A 24,733-nucleotide genomic window follows, 5' to 3' on the forward strand; every position below is an offset into this window, starting at 1 on the left:
ATCACGGTGTAGATTTGCCAAGCGTGCCTTCCTCTTAGCACGTTTCTCCCTTGCGTCCTGAGTTCAGTGTCTTCAAAGTCCATGACACCTTTGGTAAAGGCTGTTCTCCAACTGGAGCACTCGCAGGCTATTGTTTCCCAGTTGCCAGTGTTTATACTACATTTTTTTTAAAGATTTGCCTTGAGAGAGTCTTTAAACCTCTTTTGTTGACCACCAGCATTAAGCTTTCCATTTTAAAGTTCAAAATAGACTAGTTGCTTTGGAAGACGATAATCAGGCATCCACACAACATGACCAGTCCAAGGAAGTTGAAAGAATCATTGCTTCGACACTGGTGATCTTTGCTTCTTCCAGTACACTGGCATTAGTTCGCCTGTCTTCCCAAGGTGGTACTCAAAGCCACCTCTTTGGTTGTTGTTAAAAAGTGTGACACATACTGTAACAACTTCATGATGAGTACTGGCTCCTATTTTTCTAGGGGGGGGGGGAAAGCTCTGCTCACAGGGCATCTACCACTGTTATTTCAGCAACAGGCAGAGATTTTTTTTAAAATCACTGGAATTTTAAATTTGAGTTTGAGGTCTTTGATATTGCCTTATGATTTTGCATTACAACCTTGGTAATTTGCTTAAAACAACTGTGTTGTTACCGTTTCTGCTATACTATGTGTAAGTCACCCTCACAGAGTTTTTAAAGATCAGGATTCAAATTACACAAATAAATAAAACAAAATTACTAAGTATTGCTATTGGTTCGAAGGAAGCCAGAGAACCAAAATCTAAAACAGCTCTCCTGTTTGAAATGAAGCGATTTATTCATTCTTTGCTCACAGGAAGATTTGTAAAAGGCAGAGAAGTGTCATAAGAGAGCTGGTGCGCAGTGCGGAGGAGGCAAAAGGGGGTGGATTGGTCTGGTTCCTGGGTTCAAATGTCGCAGTACTTTTGGCCCTATGAACCTGGGTTTATTGCATTCTTTAGATTGATTGATGTTGTTTCTTGATTTATGCTGTAGTGGGTTGTTGCTTGCAAAGCATCTGGCTGGCCACAGCTGGAAACAAAATGCCAAGAGAGATGAACCAATACAACAGACTTTCCTTACGTGCTCTGATGAAATAGGCAATTCAGATAGAGCAAAGAACAATATCAAAGGCTGGGATCCACCACATAACTTGTTCCATGCACCCAAAGAAGGTTTATACTCATCGGTCTCAAACTGCAGACCCAACACCACTGGCAAACTGTTATTGATCTTGAGTGCTGTTTCAAAAGCAGTGTGAGAGGTGAGATGGAGGACTGGGGGTGAGCTATTTAAAGAGATGAAGTTAAGACAAATTCCATAGGCCAGAATTTGAACTCTTCAGATTACGGCGCAATTTAAATGCATAAAATACCTGCTTCACTCCTAACGATATCTGTTCCTCACTGGTAGAGACTGGCTCAGGATCTACACAGAATAGGGCCCTTCTTAATTTTTTGATCCTTTGCAAAGTGGCTGTGTGGAAGAAAAATACGTTTCCCCCCTCAAAGTACTCTCCTTTAGCTTTTTTATGTTCTATAAATTCCCCCTCTAGGCACATTTTCAGAAAATACTAATTTTTATCAACTCTTGTTTTAATCAGTCTTGCTAATTGATCCACAGCAAGACAAACTTGCTGCAAAGCAATTAAGCAATTGCCTATATTGCCAATAATGCATAATCAATTTAATTAATTGATTCTTAAGCAAACAACAAAAAAGGCTGCAAAAAATGCAGCAAAAACTATCAAATGCTTCCTATTCACATTATGCTGTGTTGTGGATTGCATTGAAATGAGCACACAGTCAGAGCTGTCCATGGTACTTTCTATCAAGCAAGACAATGCAAACTTACTACCTAGTTTCCTCTGTGCTAACAGGTCTACAACTCATAACCAGAAAATTATAATGATATCTTTAATCACCTCCCCCAATTTATATTTTGCTAACCACTCTCCTTCCTTGCTGCATTGGTTTCTTTTCCAGAACTTCACTACGTCTACCTTCATTGTAAGGCCTGAACTTTTTAAAAGGTCAATCTTTATTTTATTTATGCTTCAAAGTTTCCTTTGTTTATACATCTTAGCAGCCATTACAATTTATTCCAGATTACATAATCTATAGCCTTTGGGTGGTATTCAAGTAGGTTTTACTCAGAGTGAAATTAATAGACCTAACTTAATCATGTTAATTAATGGGTCTACTCTAACATAGTTGAATGCTCCCCAAGTTAGAGGGAGTATTTCTTTATCCTGAACTGAAGCTCGGAGGTTAAACAAATATTTATTTCAATCCTGCATAGGGGAATAGTTTTTGCCCAATGTTTCAATGCAAGCTGATTTTCAAGTGACTCTTTTGTGACTCTTTTGTGATTGGTGTGCCAATCTGCATGGTCAACGAAGGCAAAGACTCAAATATCTTTGCCAGCAGAGCCTTTAAGCACCCAAAACCATTTTCTTACACTCTACGTAACCCACACAGATAAAGTTATGTGTATGTAAAGGTACCAATATTTTTTCTAAATGCAGCAAGTATTTTATTGTGAATATGTACGTACATTATTCCACAATAAGCATCTGTGAAAAACAAACAGCTTATACGCTTTCTGGTGGAAACTGCCTGGGAAATGCTATAGTAATTTTTCCAAATCAAAGTAGAAAGGAGTATGTTTAATTCAAAATTGCATGCCATCTTTTTAAAACTGGTTTGGGCAATACCTGTCCCATAGGTGGCATGCCACTGGGGTTCATATGTGCAGTTTATGAGGTCATGTTGGCATCATGGGAATTCCATAATTTTTTTTAAAAAAACTCTAGTCCTCATGCTCAGTGAGAAAATACTTCTGAAATGTTAATAGAACAGAAACAAGGATTAAAATGAATTCACTTCCCCATCTTATATTTTAAAAGGATTTTTCTCAGTAATAACAAAGCTTTGGCTATTTAGAAAATTGATTGAGGTGAGAGTAGCTAAAAGACATTAGGTTGTTGTTGTTGTTTAGTTGTGTCTGACTCTTCGTTATCCCATGGACCAGAGCACGCCAGGCACTTCTGTCTTCCACTGCCTCCCGCAGTTTGGTCAAACTCATGCTGGTAGCTTCGAGAACACTATCCAACCATCTCATCCTCCGTCGTCCCCTTCTTCTTGTGCCCTCCATCTTTCCCAACATCAGGGTCTTTTCCAGGGAGTCTTCTCTTCTCATGAGGTGGGCAAAATATTGGAGCCTCAGCTTCAGGATCTGTCCTTCCAGTGAGCACTCAGGGCTGATTTCCTTCAGAATGGAGAGGTTTGATCTTCTTGTCTCCTCCAGCACCATAATTCAAAAGCATCAATTCTTCGGTGATCAGCCTTCTTTATGGTCCAGCTTTTACTTCCAAAATCACTACTGGGAAAACCATAGCTTTTACTATACGGACCTTTGTTGGCAAGGTGATGTCTCTACTTTTTAAGATGCTGTCTAGGTTTGTCATTGCTTTTCTCCCAAGAAGCAGGCGTCTTTTAATTTCGTGGCTGCTGTCATCATCTGCATTGATCAGGGAGCCCAAGAAAGTAAAATCTCTCACTGCCTCCATTTCTTCCAAACACATTAGATAGCCAAAATGAGGGTTTAGCAAGAGGCCAGGGGGTTCCACTTACTAAAGTATTATATGGGATATATATTAATAAAATGGGCTAGAAAGGATCTGATGCACAGTTTTAACTGTTTTCAATTCTGAATTTTAAGCTGCCCTGAGACCTACTGTTCTGTGTCTGTGTTTAATAACAGCAGCAGCAGCAGCAGCAAGAACAACAACTTCTGATGCACTGTCAAAATGGGCTCATTTGGAAACTTTGCTTAGCTGTGTTTTTAGTATTTATTTGTATTGCTGTGGTTTTAGTTTTTTTATTGTTGGCTTTAATGTAACTTGCATTGAGGTGCTTGGTGAGAAAAGCATCTAAGAAATATAATAGATAAATAAAATAACCAAAAAGTTGTTTTAAGGCAAAATCAGTGGGATTTTGAGGGGACACACCTGGGTTGGACAAACTGAGCATCGTGAAGAATCAAGATTAATGTGTTCATTAAAATGCATATATAGCTTTTCATGATGTGATTAGGTAGTAAGTGGTCAAAGGGAAAGTAATGTATAAACTGCTTCTTGGACGTTACTCACACATTCACCATAGAGCTATGCACATCTTGTTAGGGGAATTAAATGAGCTGAATGTGGATGCAAATGTTGATGTTCATAGGTGGCCAGCTCACAGGGGATAATGAGAAAATGGAAAAGCGAAGCTTAATGTAACATAGAATCATAGAGTTGGATGGAACCCCAAGGTTCAACCCCCCCTGCCATCAAGAAATCTCAGCACGCCGACTCCCATCCAATTTGAAACCATCCCAGACCTTGCTTAGCTTTGCAAATAGGCTGGCAGTTTTATTGCTGCACCACGGACCACTAGGAATCAGTGATGGGTCCTTTTATCTTTGCAAACAACTTCAGGAACAAAATGTAAAATCAATAGATTCCTGCATATCGGGGGTTGGACTAGATGACCCTTGGGGTCCCTTCCAACTCAATGATTCTGGGATTCTATAATAGGTATGAGTGCCACACCTGTGTTTTCATTTCCCCCATAAAGTTTTCTTACTACCTGCCCTACTCCTTTTGTTGAAATATTAGCTTGGACCTAGTAGTGTACTCTTGGCTAAAGTGCTTTTGGTGGCATCAGAGTAGATCAGCTGCAGTCATTAAGAGATTTGAATTTAGGATCTACGAGCAACGTCTGTGAAATTAAGCCGTGTAGTTATTGCTTTTCAGGGAAGAAGAAGAGGAGGGAGGGAGGGAAGAAGGGAGGGAGGGAGGGAGGGAGGAGGAGAAGGGGAAATGTGGTGAGCAAACCCAAACTGTAATAAAATAAAATAAAATAAGCATTCAAAGAGCTCTAAAAAGTCTGGTCATATACTTCTGAATTTAGTGGCAGCATCATGACTATTAAATACTATTAATCCCTTGACTGCCAGGTCTCATGCAAGGTCTGTGGTTTGGGACATGATGCAATATCCCCTGAAGATGGTATATGGCCCAAAACTTGGTTAAGAGCTGAACATTTGAAGTCTGATTGATACTTATTGATAGAAATTATTTGAGTAGTTAATTAAAAAAAGACTTTTGATGTATTTTAATTTGGCATTGTAAGGTGTGTGTGTGTTTAAAAATGTAAGTCACTTTGAAATTATTTTTTTGTAGTAAGTGACACATCATCCTCATCATCAAACAGACAAACCATCACTGGCCACAGACAGAGAAAACAGCCGCTGCTTTTTAAGTAGTGCCAGAGCTTTTGAGAGAGAGAAAAAACGTTGTGAATGTTTATGAGAAATTCATCGTAGGTAATAGAACTTCACAAACACACACACAGAAATCCAAAGAGCCGCATGCACAAGCCTCTATGTGAGCGAACACGCATTGGGCTTTCCTAATTTCCCATTCCAATGCACAGTGCACTGAAACATTTTCTGAAAGCTTCATTGACTTTTGGGGAGTTTTTTCTGGCTGCACTGCTAAAAAGTGAGGCTTGTGCCTGAGAAACTCCTGCTGCCGCAGAGAAGTTCTGCACACAGCCATTTAGATCCCACCCATGAGTTTTTAAGTAGTAGGAAGGATTGCAGAAGCTAATGGATATAATAGCTGCAAAGTGGCTAATATACCCTGCTGAGAGAAATCTGAGGGGAAGAATGGCTATCCAGTGATATCAATCTGCAATGCGATACATGGCTCAGAGAGCAAATGGCATGTTAAGCCATATAGAGAACTGTTTGGGCTTCATATTTAGGAAGCAGCCTCTCACTCCGCTCCCCTGTCCCGTCCGTGTTTCAGGGTCTGCGTTCTTATCTGGGCACCACAGTTCAGGAAATGCATGAGACCATTTGGAGAAGATCCAGAGAGTGGCAATGATCTTATAGTCCTATAAGGGGCTTTAGGAAATGACCTTTTTTAAAAAGAACGAAAAGAACACAATGTTTAGAACCTCTGAGCCTATTATGTGGGGCCAGGAATAGTAATAGAGTTTCCCTTGCCAGGTCACAGGAGAATTGGATCAAATCTCTTCCCCTTTCACATTCCTCATAAAGTAGCTAGAGCCAAGTAAAATGTTTCCTCATGGTGGAAAACAAATAGGAAAACTTTGCCCTTGTATAATGTCCACAAGACTTTGCTGATTAAGATTTCAGGTGTCTTTTGAATACTTGCAATAATTCTGAATTGGGTCAGCAGAACAACAAATACGTAATGGCATTCAAAAAACAACAACTGTGGAAATTTTATTGGATAGATGGTGAATAGTGCAGTTGAAACCTCAAAGAAACAACCTAAGAGCATGAGAAAACCTTCAGCAGATTGGGCCAAGTGTCATCTAGGCTGGCGAATCACATGCATCTAGAAAGTTGGCAAGCCAGGCATGCAGGCAACAGCCCTCCCTTGTTTATCCTCATCTTTATTTTAAAGCATGCTGCTTTGGAATATGGAGGTTTTATTTAACTATCAACACTAACATTGATAAAGCAATCTGAGCAAGTGACCGTCACATCATGTTGCAATGCATTTTATATGTTAATTATGCATTGTGTAAAGAATCACTTTTTTGGGGGGTCTGTCCTGAATCCACTACTAATTGTTTTCATATGGTGAATTAATTTTGGTGGTTCTGGGGCTATACGAGGGTTTTGCTCTATTCACTCTCTCTGCACCCTTCTTAATTTTAGAAACTTCTTTAATGTCCCTCTTTTTTCTAAATAAAAAAGGCCCCAAATGCTTTAATAATTCCTCACAAGGAAGACTCACAATTAGCTAGAAGGATCACTATAATCTGAAGATAAGAATTCTTTTTTTAAAATGTCAGACCAGTGGCTTCTATAGTGCAAAATTCTAATTTTTTACAGCATTTTCCCAGTTCCAGCAAAGTTTTCCGTATGCCCAATGTCTGTCACTACAGCTGTTCATGTATCTGGTTTTGAGACTCTTAAACATTAATCATGGCAATTATCAAAATTTCCATTCTGATGTCAACAGAACATTTGGTTCATCCAGCCACTTCCAGGTATATCACCCTGGGAGGAAGGGCAGGATAGGAATTTAATGGGTGGAATTCAATGTAGCACTAAGGGAATTGCTCCATCAGTGAAGTATGTCTGCTTGCCTGATGGAACAGTCTCCCCCCATCATATTATTCTGGGATTTTTTCCCCAACACCCCCCAGCCTATTTGGGGGACAAGAGGGCATTTGGAGGAGGAGTGGGGAATTGCCTTGCGTGGCCGTCCACTAGCGAGATAAGTTAGTTGCATCTAAACCAATTAATAATAATTATAATATATGCACAGATATACTGTGGGAAATGGGTAATGATGGAAGTACCCAACAATACCCAGTTTGGTTGAAATATATGTACTAGTGGTGTTCATCAGCTCTGTGTGCACTGTGAATTGTGAAGTAAACCGGGGTGACTCAGAAAAGGTTCTCATGTTTCTGAGTTTGATTAAGCTACTAAGAAGGCATCCTACTGAATTAAAATTATAAATTAAAATGACAAGAAGTTTGTCCCAAGGCAGATTCTGAAAGCTTCTGATAGGCTCTGTGGCTTCAGCTACAAGAAAAAAGTCCTCACCCCACCCCCACACATCTGTTTTTTGGATAGTTTTTAAAAAAATAAAACCAAGTTACCTAGCATAACCATCATGGTAGTGGTGAATGTATGTATAAATGAGTAAATGTTAAACACACTATATTTCAATGCATGGTTTCAAATGTAGAAATAGATTCTCTCTCTCTCTCTCTCTCTCTCTCTCTCTCTCTCTCTCACACACACACACACACACATATATCTGTTTTACAATTTAAAATACTCATTTTTACATCCTTAAGATAACAATGACTTCCCTTCTTCTCTTTCCATAGTTGATTTTACATATTATGAATCCCTGCATATTTTACAAAAACTATACCATTCAGCATTCCATTATTGGATCCATCAAAACTTATTTACACTGTTGAATTTATCTTAATACTGCCAGCGTTTTTAGCTGTGCACAATTATTTCCCATATATTCAATAAACGTTTTCCAATCTTCTCTAAACGTACGTTCTTCTTCTTCGCTTATTCTTTATGTTAAGTCTGCAAGCTGCACATATTTCATCAGCTTAAATTGCCATTCTTCTTTAGTTGGGAACTCGCTCGTTTTTCATTTTGGGGCTAACGAAACACAGGCCGCAGTAGTGGCATACATAAACAACCTTTTTTGACACCTGGGAATTTCAGTCTGAATTATCCCCAACAAAAAGGACTCTGGTTTCTTTTGGAAAAGTACTTTTTAACAATCAAATATTGAAGCAGATTCTGTTCCAGTTCCATGTGTGTGTGTCCCCCCCCCAACAGCTAATAGGTTCTTGTGCTTCCTATCCACAGGCTGTTAGGCAGAATGTCCACAGATGAGCGGCACCTCACCTCCAGTTGTGGATCCTTCATCAAGACTGAGCCATCCAGCCCATCTTCCGGCATCGACGCTATCAGCCACCACAGCCCAAGTGGTTCATCTGACGCCAGCGGTGGCTATGGCATCACTATAGGTGGCCACCCCAATGGCCTGGATTCACCACCCATGTTCAGCAGTGCGGGGATTGGCGGAGGGCCCTGCCGCAAACGGTACGACGACTGCGCCAGCGCCATCATGGAAGACTCGCCCACCAAGTGCGAGTATATGCTGAACGCCATCCCCAAGAGGCTGTGCCTAGTGTGCGGGGACATTGCATCCGGGTACCATTATGGAGTGGCGTCTTGTGAAGCATGCAAAGCCTTCTTCAAGAGGACAATTCAAGGTATGGGGCCTGGGAGAAGGGATGCAAGCAATCTGACAAAATGGGTTCTTTGGTTTGCAAGTAGAAGCTGTTGTATATTTCCCAATAACTGAAATAAGATTTGGGGCGTGTTATGTTTTTAGAAACGAGTGAGAGCTGAGACTCTTGGTGAATGTGGAGTCAGGCTGCAGGGTACCCAAGTGAAAAATGAAACGCTTTGCAATCCTTACCATTTGGGTCAGTAGCAAGCAGTGTACATGTGAAAAGGATCTTCTAGGCTGCATCAACAGAAGTATGGTACCCCTGCCCGTACAGGCCAGTCTTGACAGACTCTAGGGTTGTGCACCCATCTCACTCAAGAGGCCGGGGGCCAGTGCTGTCCAGAGACACTTCCGGGTCACGTGGCCAGCGTGACATCGCTGCTCTGGTGAGCCAGAGCCGCACACGGAAACGCCGTTTACCTTCCCGCTAGTAAGCGGTCCCTATTTATCTACTTGCACCCGAGAGTGCTTTCGAACTGCTAGGTTGGCAGGCGCTGGGACCGAACAACGGGAGCGCACCCCGCCGCGGGGATTCGAACCACCGACCTTTCGATCGGCAAGCCCTAGGCGCTGAGGCTTTAACCCACAGCGCCACCCGCGTCCCTATAACAGAAGTATAGTGTCCTGATTAAGGGAAGTAATAGTCCCACTTTATTCCGCCTTGGTCAGACCACACCTTGTGTACTGTATCCAGTTCTGGGCACCACAGTTTAAGAAGGATATTGATAAGCTGGAACGGGTCTGGAAATCAAGCCCTGTGAGGAACGGTTGAGGGAGCTGGGTGTGTTTAGCCCAGATAAGAGGAGACAGAGGAGAAATGATAGCCACCTGCATATATCTAAAGGGCTGTCACATGCGAGATGGAGCAAGCTTGTTTTCTCCTGCTGTGGAGGGTAGGACCCAGACCAATGGCTTCAAGTGACGGGAAAGGAGATTCTGACTAAACATCAGGGAGAACTTTCTGACTGTAACAGCTGTTTGAGAGTGGAAAGGATTCCATCGGAAAGGTGGTGGACTCTCTTTCGTTGGAGGTTCTTAAGCAGAGGTTGGATGGCCATCTGTCATGGATGATATATTTGAAATTCCAGCATTGCAGGGGGTTGGACTAGATGATTCTAGATGACCCTAGAGTCTTCCAACTCTACAATTCTATGATTCCGTGACAAGCACTGAATTTATTTATTTATAAAAATATTTGTATACTGCTATACAATAAAAATAGGGATGTGGGTGGCGCTGTGGGTTAAAGCCTCAGCGCCTAGGACTTGCCGATCATCAGGTCAGCAGTTCGAATCCCTGCGGCGGGGTGCGCTCCCGTTGCTCGGTCCCAGCGCCTGCCAACCTAGCAGTTCGAAAGCACCCCCGGGGGCAAGTAGATAAATAGGGACCGCTTACTAGCGGGAAGGTAAACAGTGTTTCCGTGTGCTGCGCTGGCTCGCCAGATGCAGCTTGTCACACTGGCCATGTGACCTGGAAGTGTCTGCGGACAGCGCTGGCCCCCGGCCTCTTAAGTGAGATGGGCACACAACCCTAGAGTCTGTCAAGACTGGCCCGTACGGGCAGGGGTACCTTTACCTTTACCTTATACAATAAAAATATATATCAGCACTGCCCTGCCCTCCTGCCACCGCTCTGATCAAAACTGGAGCCTCCAATGGCTGCTTTAAAGGGGTTGGGGAAGATTCGAACACAGGTCTCCTGTGTCACATCTTCTTTCAACCCTGAGACTTCCAGGGCCTTGTTCATTTAAAGTAAGTGCATCCTCATGCTTGTCATGTTTGATTGTTATTATGGGTTGACCCTTATTTTTGCTTGTGACAGTGAAGTCACGCTCGGCAACTTTACAAAGAAGGGCCACTGTCGATTTCCATGGCTTTCAGCTGTTAACATGTTAGCAATCCTGTGAGATAGGATCATTGGACACCCTCAAGGTTCTCATTTATATTCAGTCTGTATATCCCTTAGCACCTATTACCACTTCAAAATGTGTGTGTCGGGGGGCGAATGACAGAAGATGCATTAATACAGAGTTATGGTAATATTATTCATCAGCCGATGCTACAGAACCAGGAAATGCCTCCTAACAATAGCTGGCAGTCACTTCACTGTAACAGTTGTTGAACGTACATCAAAAATAGCCGTGTGCTTCTGCAGCAGCAGCCAAGTGCTGTTCAGTCCTGACAGAAAGAGGACTTTTGAATTAGAGGATGTAAAATGGAACAGAATGCTCCTTGTAGGTTTCTGTTGGGGTGGAGTGGGGGGCAGGGGTAGCTATTCCAAAGTTAGACCTGATGTATATGTTCTCCAGAAGGAGAATAAGTTTGAGCCTCCCCCTCTTCCAGAGAAGGGCTTTCTGGTGGACCGCTCTGAAAGTGACTGCAGCGCAGTGCTCTGTGCTGAGTGGTTGTGGGACAGAGTAATTCTATTTTAAAGGTAAAGGTACCCCTGCCCGTACGGGCCAGTCTTGACAGACTCTAGGGTTGTGCGCCCATCTCACTCAAGAGGCCGAGGGCCAGCGCTGTCCGGAGACACTTCCGGGTCACGTGGCCAGCGTGACATCGCTGCTCTGGCGAGCCAGAGCCGCACACGGAAACGCTGTTTACCTTCCCGCTAGTAAGCGGTCCCTATTTATCTACTTGCACCCGGGAGTGCTTTCGAACTGCTAGGTTGGCAGGCGCTGGGACTGAACAACGGGAGCGCACCCCGCCGCGGGGATTCGAACCGCCAACCTTTCGATTGGCAAGCCCTAGGCGCTGAGGCTTTTACCCACAGCGTCACCCGCGTCCCATTAGTTAATTACAAAGCCCCCAGGGTAGCTTCTCTCTACAGAATTATGGGGAATTGACTATCTTTCATTTAATTTATTTTATTTTCTCACATTTAGGAGTGAAAATAGGCCCCAAGCTTCACCTTGCACCTGCATTTGTGCATTAAAACAAAACCCATCTGTTTCTGGGTTGTTCTTTGCTCTCGTCACGTTGATTCTGTAATTTGGGTTCCAATCCATTCAGTGTAAAATGAGGCTCTGTGTTCTCCATTCAGCAGAATGGGAAATCCAAAAATGGACTATAAATTTTTTTCCCCTTTTGGCCAAAATGGATGGAATTTACAAGCCCGGGAGGCCCTCCGGAGTGGGTTAAGTTTGCCAAATTCTGGATGAAAAGGTGTAGTGGCTTTCTGAGGAGGAAGTAAAGGGACTCACTTTTCTTTAAGTTTCCCAGGAGGCAGGGGGGCATCAGACTGGAGACTTGTCTCATGTTCTTCCAAGTCATATGATAATTAAGAGGCGAATGAGTGGTGTGTCTTGCTTGTAGTATGCTAAAAAAACCCCCAATGTTGTAGCTTCACACCAGCCTTTATTTTCCTTTTCCTTTTCCTTTTCCTTTTCCTTTTCCTTTTCCTTTTCCTTTTCCTTTTCCTTTTCCTTTTCCTTTTCCTTTTTTCCTTTTCCTTTTCCTTTTCCTTTTCCCTTTCCCTTTCCCTTTCCATCCTATTCCTTGTTTGTTTCTTCCAGTAGACCTTACAATGTGAGGCTATCCAAAATGTTGTCTGGAGAGTTGCAAAGAGCTCTTTTTTGTTTTGTTTTGTTAAAACAGCACAATATAGGGTTTTATTTTTTGAAAAAAGCCACACACACAACAACCTTAAATGAAGCTTTCATCTTGTTTTAAAAATGGCCTGCTTCTGTGCTTTAACAACTACAACAAAATCCAGAGCTGCTGGGTGCTTGGCAGGCATTTTGTACAGCCTCACTTCTTGCAAAGCCCAATGCCTTAAAGAAACATAGAAACACAGGAGGTACAGAAATTACACAAGACATTAGGGGGCGGCTGCTGATCCAACTTGAGTGTGTGCCTGTATGGATTCCAACTCGCCTTGTTATTTGCGACCCACCTTGAACTGATGCGCGCTCCTAATTTACACTCCATCTTTCTGACTGCTACAACATGGCTTACAGTCAGAACAAAGGCAATGCAGAATAATAATAAACAATGTTTTCCACAATACCACAGAGCAATGCAAAGTAGGGGTAATTTTAAATGGCAGAGTGGGCATCAGCAGTAGGTTCTGCTGAGATGCAGGTGTCCTGGCATCTGTCTGAGGATGCTGATACTATCCCAATCCTCTACTCCTGAATTCTGGGAATGGGAGCTAGAAAATAGCAGGAATCAAGTTTCTGCTCTTGTTCACACAGAAAGGATAAAAGGTTGAACTCTCAATATTTATAGCAACCCTGGCCAATCCAGGGCCCGCATGCTGTCTATCAACCACCAAGGCTGCTGATGTTGCATATCTCTGTTCTTTTCTGGGCCAAAGAGGCCTCTGAGATCTAAGCACACAAAGTCCTGGGTTGCTTTCAAGATTATGTCCCAGTTCAAGCCCTGGATCTCCTAGCTAGCCCACTGTTTGAAGTCATTTCCCTCAATTATGCATGGTCAATGACCGCTCCCCGCTTAAAACGGGGGGCGCCCTTTGTGTGGACGCGCGCAGCCCCTAGATCTGGAGCGGCTCCATCAGCATAGGCTTGGCTTTGCCTTCCCTCAGGTGGGATACCTGGAGGTCTCTGCCTACCTCAGTCAGTTGTCCAATCCCACCTGGGGGAAGCATTGCCAAGGAGACCAGGCCAGGTAGGGGAGGGATTACCTGCCCACACAATAGAGGGAGGATCTCACCTGGGAATCCTCACTTGGCTCCAGAGCTTCTCCCACCCTACCCACCCTCAGTTAATGTCTTATTTTGCAGGTTAACTTTTCTTCACAGGTTTTGCAGGTTAACTTTTCTTCACAGGTATGTGGGCGCTGCTACATTAAGGTCACTGTTAAAGGGCCGGAAAGGAATTTCCCTGCATTGGCAGGTTTTGCCTTTCCCGTAGCAAAACTTCACAACTTTGGCGGTATCAGGCCTTGGGCGGAATCCTTTAGTCCATCTTCCTCTTTGCGGCGGCGATACCAGGGTTCCCTGTTAAAGGGGTTTCTGAAGGGAGGCTTTGACCATACGCTGAAAGGTCGTCATTGCTCTCCCCTGCGGTGGCAGCGTAATGGGGGCGGCTATCTCTGCTTGAACATATGTTCTCCAGAGCCAGCCCATCCCCCCCCACACTGGATAAGCCTGATGCTCCCTAGGTCCCCAGCTGGGGACTGGGGAGGGAGAACGCCCAATGCCTGAGCCAAGGTCTACCCACATTTGAAATTTAATAAAGTTGTGGCCAATTTAATCCCATAGCACGTTGTCTTGAGTCATTATTCCACATGACGGGGGGGACCGCTCAGGATCTGGGGACTCCGCCTGTCCATGCAAATAGGATGAGTGACATGCTCAAAGCATACTCTCGCACACCTGTGTGAGCATGCATGCATGTGTGCATCTTCTGCTGCTGCTCATTGGCGTGTGCAGGTTCCTCCTCCGGCTTCTGAAGACACCCTGGAACTCTTTCGGCTGCCAGATCGCCCCAAGTCCACAGTGACTGAAGTGGCAGCGTGACTGCCAGCCGGTGGGAAGGCTGTTGGAATCCCAATGAGTTAATCTCATCACTTTATCACAGGGCACTTACAGAAATTGCAAGGCAGCGTGAGTGGTTCTGTCCTGTTGGCAGGCAGCCTCAGGACCCATAAAAGAAATTGGGAAAGTTGTGGGAGGTGGGGGTGGGGAGGAATAAAACAACAACAACAACAACAACAACAACAGAGAACTTTACTAAATTTTGAAGAGAGTTGCTTATTTTGAAGAGGTTGACTGCTACCTTCTTTTACCTGTGCTTTTCTCTAAAGAAGAGAGAAAGAGGGGTTTTGCTGCTTAAGCCTATCTGCTCCTATTCATTGCAGCACATTGCTCTTACTACCAGACACAATACAAGGTGATCTGATGGCATTAAGGTTTATCGGCGATACTTTCATAGTTCCTCCCTTTTAGTCAGGGACAACATGAATGCACCGGAACAGTTTTTTTGTTTGTGACTTGGTACAAAGTTTGATAAAAGGATGTGCAGGTCACAAAGCAACATTGCTGGCTGATTCTTGACACCAGATTTATTTATTTATTGAATTCTTTGTTACCTGAAGATGGATAAAACTGTAGGTTTGCTCTGAAGGAATTGTACCCTTGCATTTGAAAGGGAGAAACAGGTGATTTAAATAAAGGAATGCAAAACAGACAAACCTACTATTCTTTCCGAGTCCCTTCCAACTCTGCAATTCTATGATTCTATAATTCTTTGATTCGTGTGTGTGTGTGTGTGTGTGTGTGTGTGTGTGTGTGTTTGGGTGAGGGGAGGCACTGCAGAAAAGCAGGGATTCTGTGGCTGGCTGGCGGTACCTGCCTTGCTACTGCAGTTCATTTGTTAACTAGAGATCAAGCTTGAATTTCAATTTCCAGCTTTTAGAGATATTTGATACTTCCTTGGCTATTGAAATTCAGGCGCTGTGCAATGCCACGGTATAGACTGAATGGAAGCAGCTGGTACTGCACTCCGAGCTCCTGAATCTAACCATGTGGTGGCAGGGCTGTGCGAGCATGCAGAAGGGCATCAGAGAAATGAAACTGCCTCACGTTGGTGTTGACTGTCAGGATGTGGGTCTTAAAAGATAATACTCTGAAGGTGAAACCCTTTTGTAAGGCAGGCAGGCTCAGAGTCAGCATCGTTGGGGGTTACAGTGTTCCTTAATAAGCCCCAGGAGTTAACTAGTTCATCCTGCTGTTTTGGCAGCGTGATAATTATTCTTTTAAAAATCAAGTAAGTAGCAATTTCAATGTGATTTTCAGCCCTTAGCTCATTTCAGAACCAGAAGCTATGCCTGTAATGGGGCCGCTGCCAAAAATGGCAACCCATGTTGAAGTTTTTCCTCCTCTCCTTAAGGAAATGCCTGACATTATATCATCATGACATATGCTTTCCTGCATTCTCCAGAATCAGCCAATGATCTGGCGCAAGGGATGGGGAACTATGTGATGTTGCACCACATTTTTGCCAAAAACTGAATGGCAGGGTGCAGTTGCTTTTAATAGCAGCCCTATGCTCCAAGTCATATCTCAACCCAGCTTCATTCGTTCCAGTATGGATGATGTAAGAAAGATTATCCAAAGTTAAGAAACTGCAGAATGGTGACTTGTTTAAGGTCATCTCAGTACATTTCCTCCCTATATGCATAAATAAACTTGGGTTCAATACCATATTCACTGATAAGGTTTCTCTTCTCAAAGTACTTTGAAAAGACATGCCATGTGTGTGTGTGTGTGTGTGTGTGTGTATGTGTGTGTGTGTTTCTGCATATATGTGAAAGGGTAATGTCAGAACTGTATCTGCAAGAAATCTTTTCTAGAATCTTCACCTTCACTGTTCTTCCTCTGCCACCTCACCCTCACTATTCATGAATTTATAAACTTCTGACCACCTTCCTTCATTTTTTAAATGTAGATTGTAAGCCTTATTTGCAGGAACTAGGGGTGGGAAAGAAATTTGATTCAGTTTTCATGTACTACCTAATTTGCATTTCCTGAAAAAATACGAGAACCGAAAAACAGCCATCCTTCAAATTTGCACTTCTTTGAATTTTACAATGCAGTTCTCCGGCCAAGTAATGTGTACAAACACACACATACTGGGATAAAATGCATGCATAAAAATGCACGTTAGTGAAAATGGCATGCAAGAATGCATGAAATTGCTTTGCAGAAATGTGCGTATTAGACAAAAGTGCATACAAACATATGCATTTTAGAAATGATTAGAGGACATTCATACTAAAATGCTGAAGAATCTTCATGGGGACTTTCCCTTTTCATAAGAAAAACCTGCAAACTGATGTGGCAATGCAGAAAATTAAATTTAGCACTGGAAAAATGAGAAACAAGTGAGAAATCAAAACTGATACACCTGCCCAATTTGTAGAAGGGCTCATGTAACAATGGCACTGGTCAAAGCAGCGATTCCTTTCTTTGTTGTTTGAGCAACACTTCTGAGGGCATAATACCCTGCAGCCATCTTCTCTTCTATTTGGTGCTAGTCCTTAGTGAGCCCCTCTTTGTCTTTGCAGGGAACATTGAATACAGCTGCCCGGCGACCAATGAGTGTGAAATCACAAAACGGAGGCGCAAATCCTGCCAGGCGTGTCGCTTCATGAAATGCCTCAAAGTGGGGATGCTGAAAGAAGGTAAGGCGAGCCGGGCGCATGACTTCTGTCAGTTTGCCAATGCCTAAAAACCCTCACCTCTCTCTGACTGAGGCCAGGTTATGCTTTTGATGTGAAGGAGGAAGCAGCTGGAGTTGGTTCGAATTCTGAGTGACCCAGGGGAGGAACACAGTGATATGCTGGTTGTGTTAAAGTGAAATTCTGTTCCTGACCTGACTGAAAATGTTAAAAGCAGGCAAATCTAAACCTAACACACCACAGTCAGGTGTGAAGAATGCATATGGGCTTAAATGCAGTTATGCATGTTTCGCTCGTTTGTTTCAAAGAGTTGGTGTCCCAACCTTCCATTTCAGACCTCCTAGGTCAGCTTCCACAAAAATTGGAAATGTGTTTTGAGGTGCTTTGGCAAATAAAAGGGTATTTGCCCAGCACTGGAAAAACTTAAGATTCCCCAGTCCAATCTGAGGAGCACATTCCACAGTTTGGGTACTACACCTGAAAAAAATACAATATTTCTCTGTGGCCTACCTAATCTCAGAATGTGGAGGTACCCAGAGAAGGGACTTAGAAGATGACATTTGGGCGAGAATGTAGGACTCCAACACTGATGGATATGTGCAGATGGTGCCATGGCTCCCAACACAATATGCTGTTGTCTTTTTTAGTCTATTGTGCTGTTTGTATTGATATTTTGTTCCATTGGAAACCCTCCTCAGAGGGGTTGCAGTTATTTTCCATGCATGAAAAATGCCTTTTCCTTAAAAAAAAAGGGGGGGAGTCATCTGAGCAGTGGCATTCCTTTTCTCTTTCTTTATAGGCACTTAAAAATGGCTGAAGGTTCATTCCTTTCATTCCCCATTTATTTGTACACATTTATTTTATAAGAAACATTTTACAGAAGTGGCATGCTACAAGCTATAAGATTCCATACATGTAAAAACAGAACTGTGCACTGAACATTAGGGTGTTTGCAGACGAATGTGGGGTTAGAATGAGAAGGGTTGAGTAAACGTGTCCCATATTTCAGTCCCATATCAGTTGGTAGGATTTTATTTTTAGTCCTTGTGAAAACTTATTTGCCTTGTAATGCAAATCTCACCTACTATAAACATTTTCGCAAAGCATTTCCCCCTCATAGAATGCATTTTTGTATGTCTCCACCCGCTCTAAGACATGCATTTTTATGCACACACAAACTCTGTTGCATGCCTTTTGGTACACATTACTTGACTGAAGAACTGCATTACAAAACCTGGAGAAGTGTGAATTTTGAAATGTGGTTGTGTTTCGGTTCTCGCATTGTTTCAGAAAGTGTGTGTTATGCTGGTTTGCCTTCCAGTGCAAACTGAATCAAATTCACACCCACCCATCCCTAGGCACGACTGGGAAGGAAGTTTGATCATAGTCCATTTGTTCTGAGAGGAGATAAACATCCCTGGCTGGAGAGAGGCCTTTGTCCCTGTGCAGGTGGTCTCCTTTGCCCTGCAGTGCTCAGCCCACCATCTCACCCCACCTATTGATCTGCTCAGTGTTGTCTGAACAGTGCTTGGCTCATCCCCTTGTGCTCCTCTCCTCCCGCCCCTCCATCCATCCATTCAAGGTGCGCCACTGGGAATTCAATGGCAATTAAACACATTCTTATGGATTGGCTTCAAAGCTTCATTTCCCTGGGCTCCCTCCAGAATGGAAGGATGGGGGGGGGCAGGGAGGAAATGTAGCACTTGTAACTCTCTGCATCGATGTACTTGGAAAAGCACAGCTGCCTCACAACCTAACCCACACGGAAAGGATATCAGCACTGGAGAGTGCTCCAGCCCAGCACATTTCAGCCAAAGCAGGCAGGCTGCCATCTGTGGAAGCCAGAGATGAATTGGAAGCCATAGTGCTTTCCTCTGAGGTGTTGCAAGAGTGATAAAAAGCTAGTGCTGTTAGTAATGTAGATTTAAACCCTGTTTTGCCCTTTGATTGACAGATCTTATCTGAGGTTAAATTTCTGCCTCTCGCTCACTCTCTCTCGACTGGAGCTCTCCTGACATTGGTGAGCTCAGGCCTGTGACCCTTCGTGACCTTGCTTTTAGATTAGGATGGTGATAGATTCAGAGCGAGAAATTAGCCTGCTTTGAAGGTGGTGGAGTGACCTAGCGATGTGTTGTCCCTCGGAAGCCGGGAAAGATGAACTCTCTCTCAGTCCCTTGGATTCTTCCATTTTACTTACTCTGATTTGCTCTTTTCCTTTACAGCTTCAAACCACATTCATTCCAGCATCCACTTCGGGTCCAGTTCTTTATCTCATATGGGCTTTGCAGCACTGAAGTTTAGATTACACTGCTCCAAAGGCACACTGCTTTAATTGAACATGTAATCATATTATATGTGCAACCATTAATAGTAGTGATTCCGGACATGCCTGTTGCCAGGGCCTTGGATTGCTGTTGCTTGTCATGATCATTTATACTTCCATCCTATGATAATATACATCTGTATGCAGGTAGCCATGAACTATTGTTACTGCTATAAAGTCTGCAGCAATCATTGCTACAATCATTGTAGCATTGTTATTACTATTATTATCTGCAGTAACATTATTTGCAGAAGAAAAGGAATCCAGTCAATACAATGGCTTTAAAAAGCCCAATAAAGGCAAGAAAAATTTGTTTTGTGGTATTTAGTCTCCAAGGAGTCAGCAATTTTCTAGGAAGAACAAATCCAAAATTGTTTGACTTTCAGCACAGAGATGCAGAATTGGCTGGGGATTTTAGTTTATGAAGGGTTCATTGGCTCTTCCTACCTCTGACTCTCTTAGATCATCCATTCAATCTCCCAGTCAAGGCAGGGTTGTTCCCAAGTGCACATTTTTCTAGTATTATATCCAGGTCAACCTTACAAGTTCCAAGTGCTTCCCTTGAGAAGTACCTCATACTGATCAGAAGAGAGCCTTGATATTCAAAGTAATATTTTTCTCCTTCCGGGATCCAATTTGTCATATTGTCCCCTATCACCAACAGTTCCAAATACCACATTAAATAATTCTCCGCTGCTTGCTGTTTTGAAAGAGATACGATGTGCTTTTGCCATATCCAGAGACGTCACGATCACATCAGACTGTAACAACAATTCTGGCAGTTATAGAAGATAGCTTTCTTCTTATTTTGTAGTTTTAAAAATCTTGATTTTCTCTTGTGACCCATTACCAGTCACTTACTATAAAGTTCTGGTGAAAATCCCAGTGAAAACACAGATCTTCTTAACAAAGGGATAACGAGATTCCCCGTTTGGTGTTTTGTTCTTTGGGGCATTTTCACACAGACTAAAAATAGAGTCCAGCTGAGCACAATGTCATCTCCGAAGTGCCCAGAGCTAAATAATATAATTGGGAGTTGTCTTTTTTTGAAGTTACTGTAAGGTCATTTTTGCCATCATAGCTCAGTTAGATTTATTTGGAGCTTGCATGTCTAACGAATCCAGTAGTTACTGAAATCATGACTCAACATTACTCCAGAAAGTCTCTAAACAAGTTTGTTGGATATTTCCAGGCATCTGCCTCTAGCTTCTCTTCTGTTTGGCATCAGCAAACATCTGCTTCTCCCTCAAACTTACTGGCAGAGTTTGACAGCACCTTCATGCTGGAAGGTGCTGGAAAACACAGAGGTGCAGATTTATCATGTTGTGCATATTATCCTTTCGAGACTGAAAGTGGCGAAACAACGACATATGAACAGAGGAAGTTGCCTTATATTTTTAGACCACTCACCTATCTATCAGAACGTTGTCCATGCTGACTGGCAGACGCTTATCAGAATTAAGACAATATGTCTGCCATGCAATGCCGGGTTTACGTACAGTGCTACCTCGGGTTACAGATGCTTCAGGTTACAGACGCTTCAGGTTACAGACTCCGCTAACACAGAAATAGTGCTTCAGGTTGACTGTTGCTGGTTACAAGCTGAAAGACCCTTGCTGTCTGTCTGAAGCCCATCTGACAATGGCTGTACGCTCTCCTGAACCTCAGATGAGTTGCAAGGGCTTTGGGGAAGGAAGAAGAAGTGAGCAGCAGTCTAGTCCATGCAGTCCCTTTCCCCACCCAAGAAGCTTCCTTCTTCATCCTCTTTAGGTAGGACTTTGGTTAGGAGCTGTGTGATAGAGCTCACACACTAGGGGTGCAATCCTAACCATGTCTGCTCAGAACTAAGTCCTATTGAATTCAGTGGGTCTTCCAACCCAGTAAGCAGGGATCAGACTGCAGCCTAAGAAGACCTTTTGGGCACAAACCCAAAAGGCAACATTTGCCAGAAATAGAGACTGTCTTTGTCAGGTTATGGTGACGGGGGGCGGGGGGAGGAGGTGGAGAGGAAGGCTCCAAATGAATCCTTAAAGACTGTGAAAGACTATCCTTGTGATGTACCCAGCACTGGGGGTTTGTTATGGCAATGCAGAAAGCGATTGAGAAACAGTGGCAGGAAGGGAGCAGAGTGAGCAATCAATAGGTTTCTCAGATATCCTGGCCACTTTGCTTAAGAGAGCCCTAATCAATGCAGTGCAACTCAGGGAATGCATGTGCGCCGGGCCATCTCAGTTTCTTCCCTCATGACACTGCAGAGTGGAAACTCACTACAGCGTGTGGATAAAACACAGTGTGGGAAACTTTCCATGTCAAACCTGATATATAAGCCCAGCACACACGTGTTTAACATGCCAGCTTTCTTACCTGTAGTTAACCATCTTTATTCCTACAAGGATTTGCCACTGTTGCATCCATTTGGTGTCAAAGGTTGGGATCTGCAGTTCAACATGCAACTATGGAGCTGCTGCTTCCATTCGCCCTTGGCAGTTTAAGTTGTACAATTCTAGTTCTGCATTGGTTGACAAATAGTCAACTAGTTGTGGGGCGGGACTTACCTGACCGCCTGGTGGTGGAGTCGCTGCTGCTTATTGGGAGGGAGAGGGGAAAGGCAAGGAGACTGTGAGCAGGAACACTCTATTGGCTCCACTGGAACATTCATATGGTACTGACCTCCCCACTGCCTTGCCCCCCAGAAAGCATCAGTAACACATCTGCCAGGTCAGATGGCCCCACCCTAGCATCCACTATTGCATGTAGTGACAATGTAGTGACGAGGGCCGGATAAATGGCATCCTTGCTAGTCTTTATGTCTTAAAGATACCTTTGCCTAGAAATGAATTGGTACCGTATATATACATATATATATCCCCTTCATGGATCACTGCCTTGCTGTGGCGAAGGGGCTTGAATAACTCAGAGAAGCTATGAGCTATGCCTTGAAGGGCCACCCAAGATGGACGGGTCATAGTGCAGAGTTTTGACCAAATGTGATCCACCTGGAGCAGGAACCGGCAAGCCACTCCAGTATCCCTGCCAAGAAAACTCCATGGACAAAGAAAACTCAGCAGTGGCCAGAGGATTGGAGAAGATCAGTCTACATCCCAATCCCAAAGAAGGGAAGTGCCAAAGAACAGATCGTGAAGCTGAGGCTCCAATACTTTGGCCACCTCATGAGAAGAGAAGACTCCCTGGAAAAGACCCTGATGCTGGGAAAGATGGAGGGCACAAGGAGAAGGGGACGAAAGAGGACGAGATGCTTGGACAGTGTTCTCAAAGCTACCAGCATGCGTTTGACCAAACTGTGGGAGGCAGTGGAAGACAGGAGTGCCTGGTGTGCTCTGGTCCATGGGGTCACGAAGAGTTGGACACGACTAAACGACTAAACAACAACATATACATATATAGGGATGCGGGTGGCGCTGTGGTCTAAACCACAGAGCCTAGGCTTACAGATCAGGTTGGTGGTTCAAATCCCTGCGACGGGGTGAGCTCCCGTTGCTCGGTCCCTGCTCCTGCCAACCTAGCAGTTCGAAAGCACATCAAAGTGCAAGTAGATAAATAGGTACCACTCCGGCAGGAAGGTAAACGGTGTTTCCGTGCCCTGCTCTGGTTCGCCAGAAGCGGCTTAGTCATGCTGGCCACATGACCCAGAAGCTGTCCAGGGACAAACGCCTGCTCCCTCGGCCTATAGAGCGAGATGAGCGCACAACCCTAGAGTTGTCCGCAACTGGACCTAATGGTCAGGGGGGTACCTTTACCTTTTTATATACATATATATCTGATACATGGTGATAGTATCAGTCTAGACTAGGAACGGAAAATCTTAAAACTGAGCTACACATCCAGCAAAATCATTTGGTAGACAGCATTTCAGACTGCCAAGTGGAGGTTGATATTTTTGAATGCCCCCCCCCCCATGTTAAAAGCAGCAACAGTGCCCTCCTTGAATATGGAAAAAAACCAGTACATCAGGAACAGGCATAGCCTAGTACCTTTCTCTTTGATGTGCTGCATAGGTATAACTAGAGAGGTAACTCCTCCTACAGTCTGAACTGGTAAAGTCAAGGGAAGACTTTGTAATGTTATTTTAATAAATATATAGCTCTCTCTTTTTCTTGCAAACTGCCTTGAGATATTTTGATGGGCAGAATAATAATAATAATATTCTTAGAATTCTAAAATATGAAACTCACCCTGTAGGAAATATTTCAAAGAGTGCTGAAAGTTGGAATCTTGCATGTTGGAACACAATAGCGTTGTCTGGCTCTTCAAATTCGACTAGTAACGGCATTTTATCTATTTGGGGGGCGGGCAAGGAGACGAGAGACTGAAAATGACAGTAAGCAAGGTCGCATTTCAAATGTGAATTCTTTGAATGAGGCTTTCTTAGATCAAATTGCATGTTTCTGATCATGCACTGAGGTCATTCTCTTGCGATTGTGACCTTACAAAGCGTTGGTGCAGAAAAATGCTGTTTTGTCCATTTACTCTGCATTAGGCAGCTCGGGTGGTTTGGGTTAGCAGGCATGGGCAGAGCTTAGCACACACACACACAGCTAAACATTGGCGGGTTATGTTTAGCCTGTGCGATCAGTAAAATGAATCCTGTTGTCATTTTCCCTCCAGGGAAAAGCCTTTCTTTGGGAAGGGCTGGAGGGGAGCAGGCACGCAAAGACCTCTGAGAAACAAGAAATAAGAGGCAGCAGAGGAGGAATCACTGTGACAGAAATGCATGGCAAAAAATAAAAAATAAAAAATTCTCAAGGAATTTCCCATTTGTTTTTTTCAGGCTAAGGTTGCTGATAGCCTTGTGAGAAAGTAGATCCAGGGGCTTTTAAAAAACCTGACTATTCTTTCCCGTTTAGGTGGACACATATATGCATAAACATTTAATAATTTCATCTTGATGCAATTATCATTAAAAGTCTTGATATTGACAACACAATTATTGTTAAAAGTCTCAATATCTGTTTGCTTTGTTTTTCTGTTTTTCTTTAATTGTAGTAGAGATTGTGCTTATTGTATACTTGGATCCTGCTTCAAGAACTGTTGATAGAAAGCTGTCTATAAATGGCTTAAATAATGACTTAAATCCTAAAAGGCAAGCTATAAATAATTGTAATAACTATAAATTATTAAATGTACAAAACAACAGTAGTGACATGGTGGTAATAAGCAAAAGCTTTCTAAAGACTCTAAAGAGTACAGTATAGCCTTTCTTTAAAAAGTCTTATCCAAATCATGTATCAAAACAGAAGAGAGAAAGTCAGGATGATGTAAGGGGTTAAGGTGTCCTTAAATTTTCCTTGAACTGGCTTTAATATCTGTACACCTTAAACTCATCATGAGCAATAATCTCTAATTTTGAACAACGTCTTG

The 24,733-nt window shown here is 43.2% G+C and overlaps 1 protein-coding gene across 4 annotated transcripts in view; it reads left to right on the forward strand.

Annotated features, from left to right (window-relative positions):
• ESRRB (estrogen related receptor beta) overlaps positions 1-24,733 on the forward strand; it is a 158,859-nt gene that overhangs the window by 107,999 nt on the left and 26,127 nt on the right. For all 4 annotated transcript variants that reach the window (XM_083448471.1, XM_083448470.1, XM_083448469.1 and 1 more), the window contains 2 exons: positions 8,458-8,867; positions 16,918-17,034. In XM_083448471.1, the coding sequence (XP_083304597.1) occupies positions 8,471-8,867; positions 16,918-17,034 (514 nt within the window). In that variant the 5' untranslated portion in view covers positions 8,458-8,470. The remainder of the gene's footprint in view (positions 1-8,457; positions 8,868-16,917; positions 17,035-24,733) is intronic.

The sequence above is a fragment of the Podarcis tiliguerta genome (assembly GCF_965153285.1).
Source record: "Podarcis tiliguerta genome assembly, chromosome: 1".
Taxonomy (NCBI): Eukaryota; Metazoa; Chordata; class Lepidosauria; order Squamata; family Lacertidae; genus Podarcis; species Podarcis tiliguerta.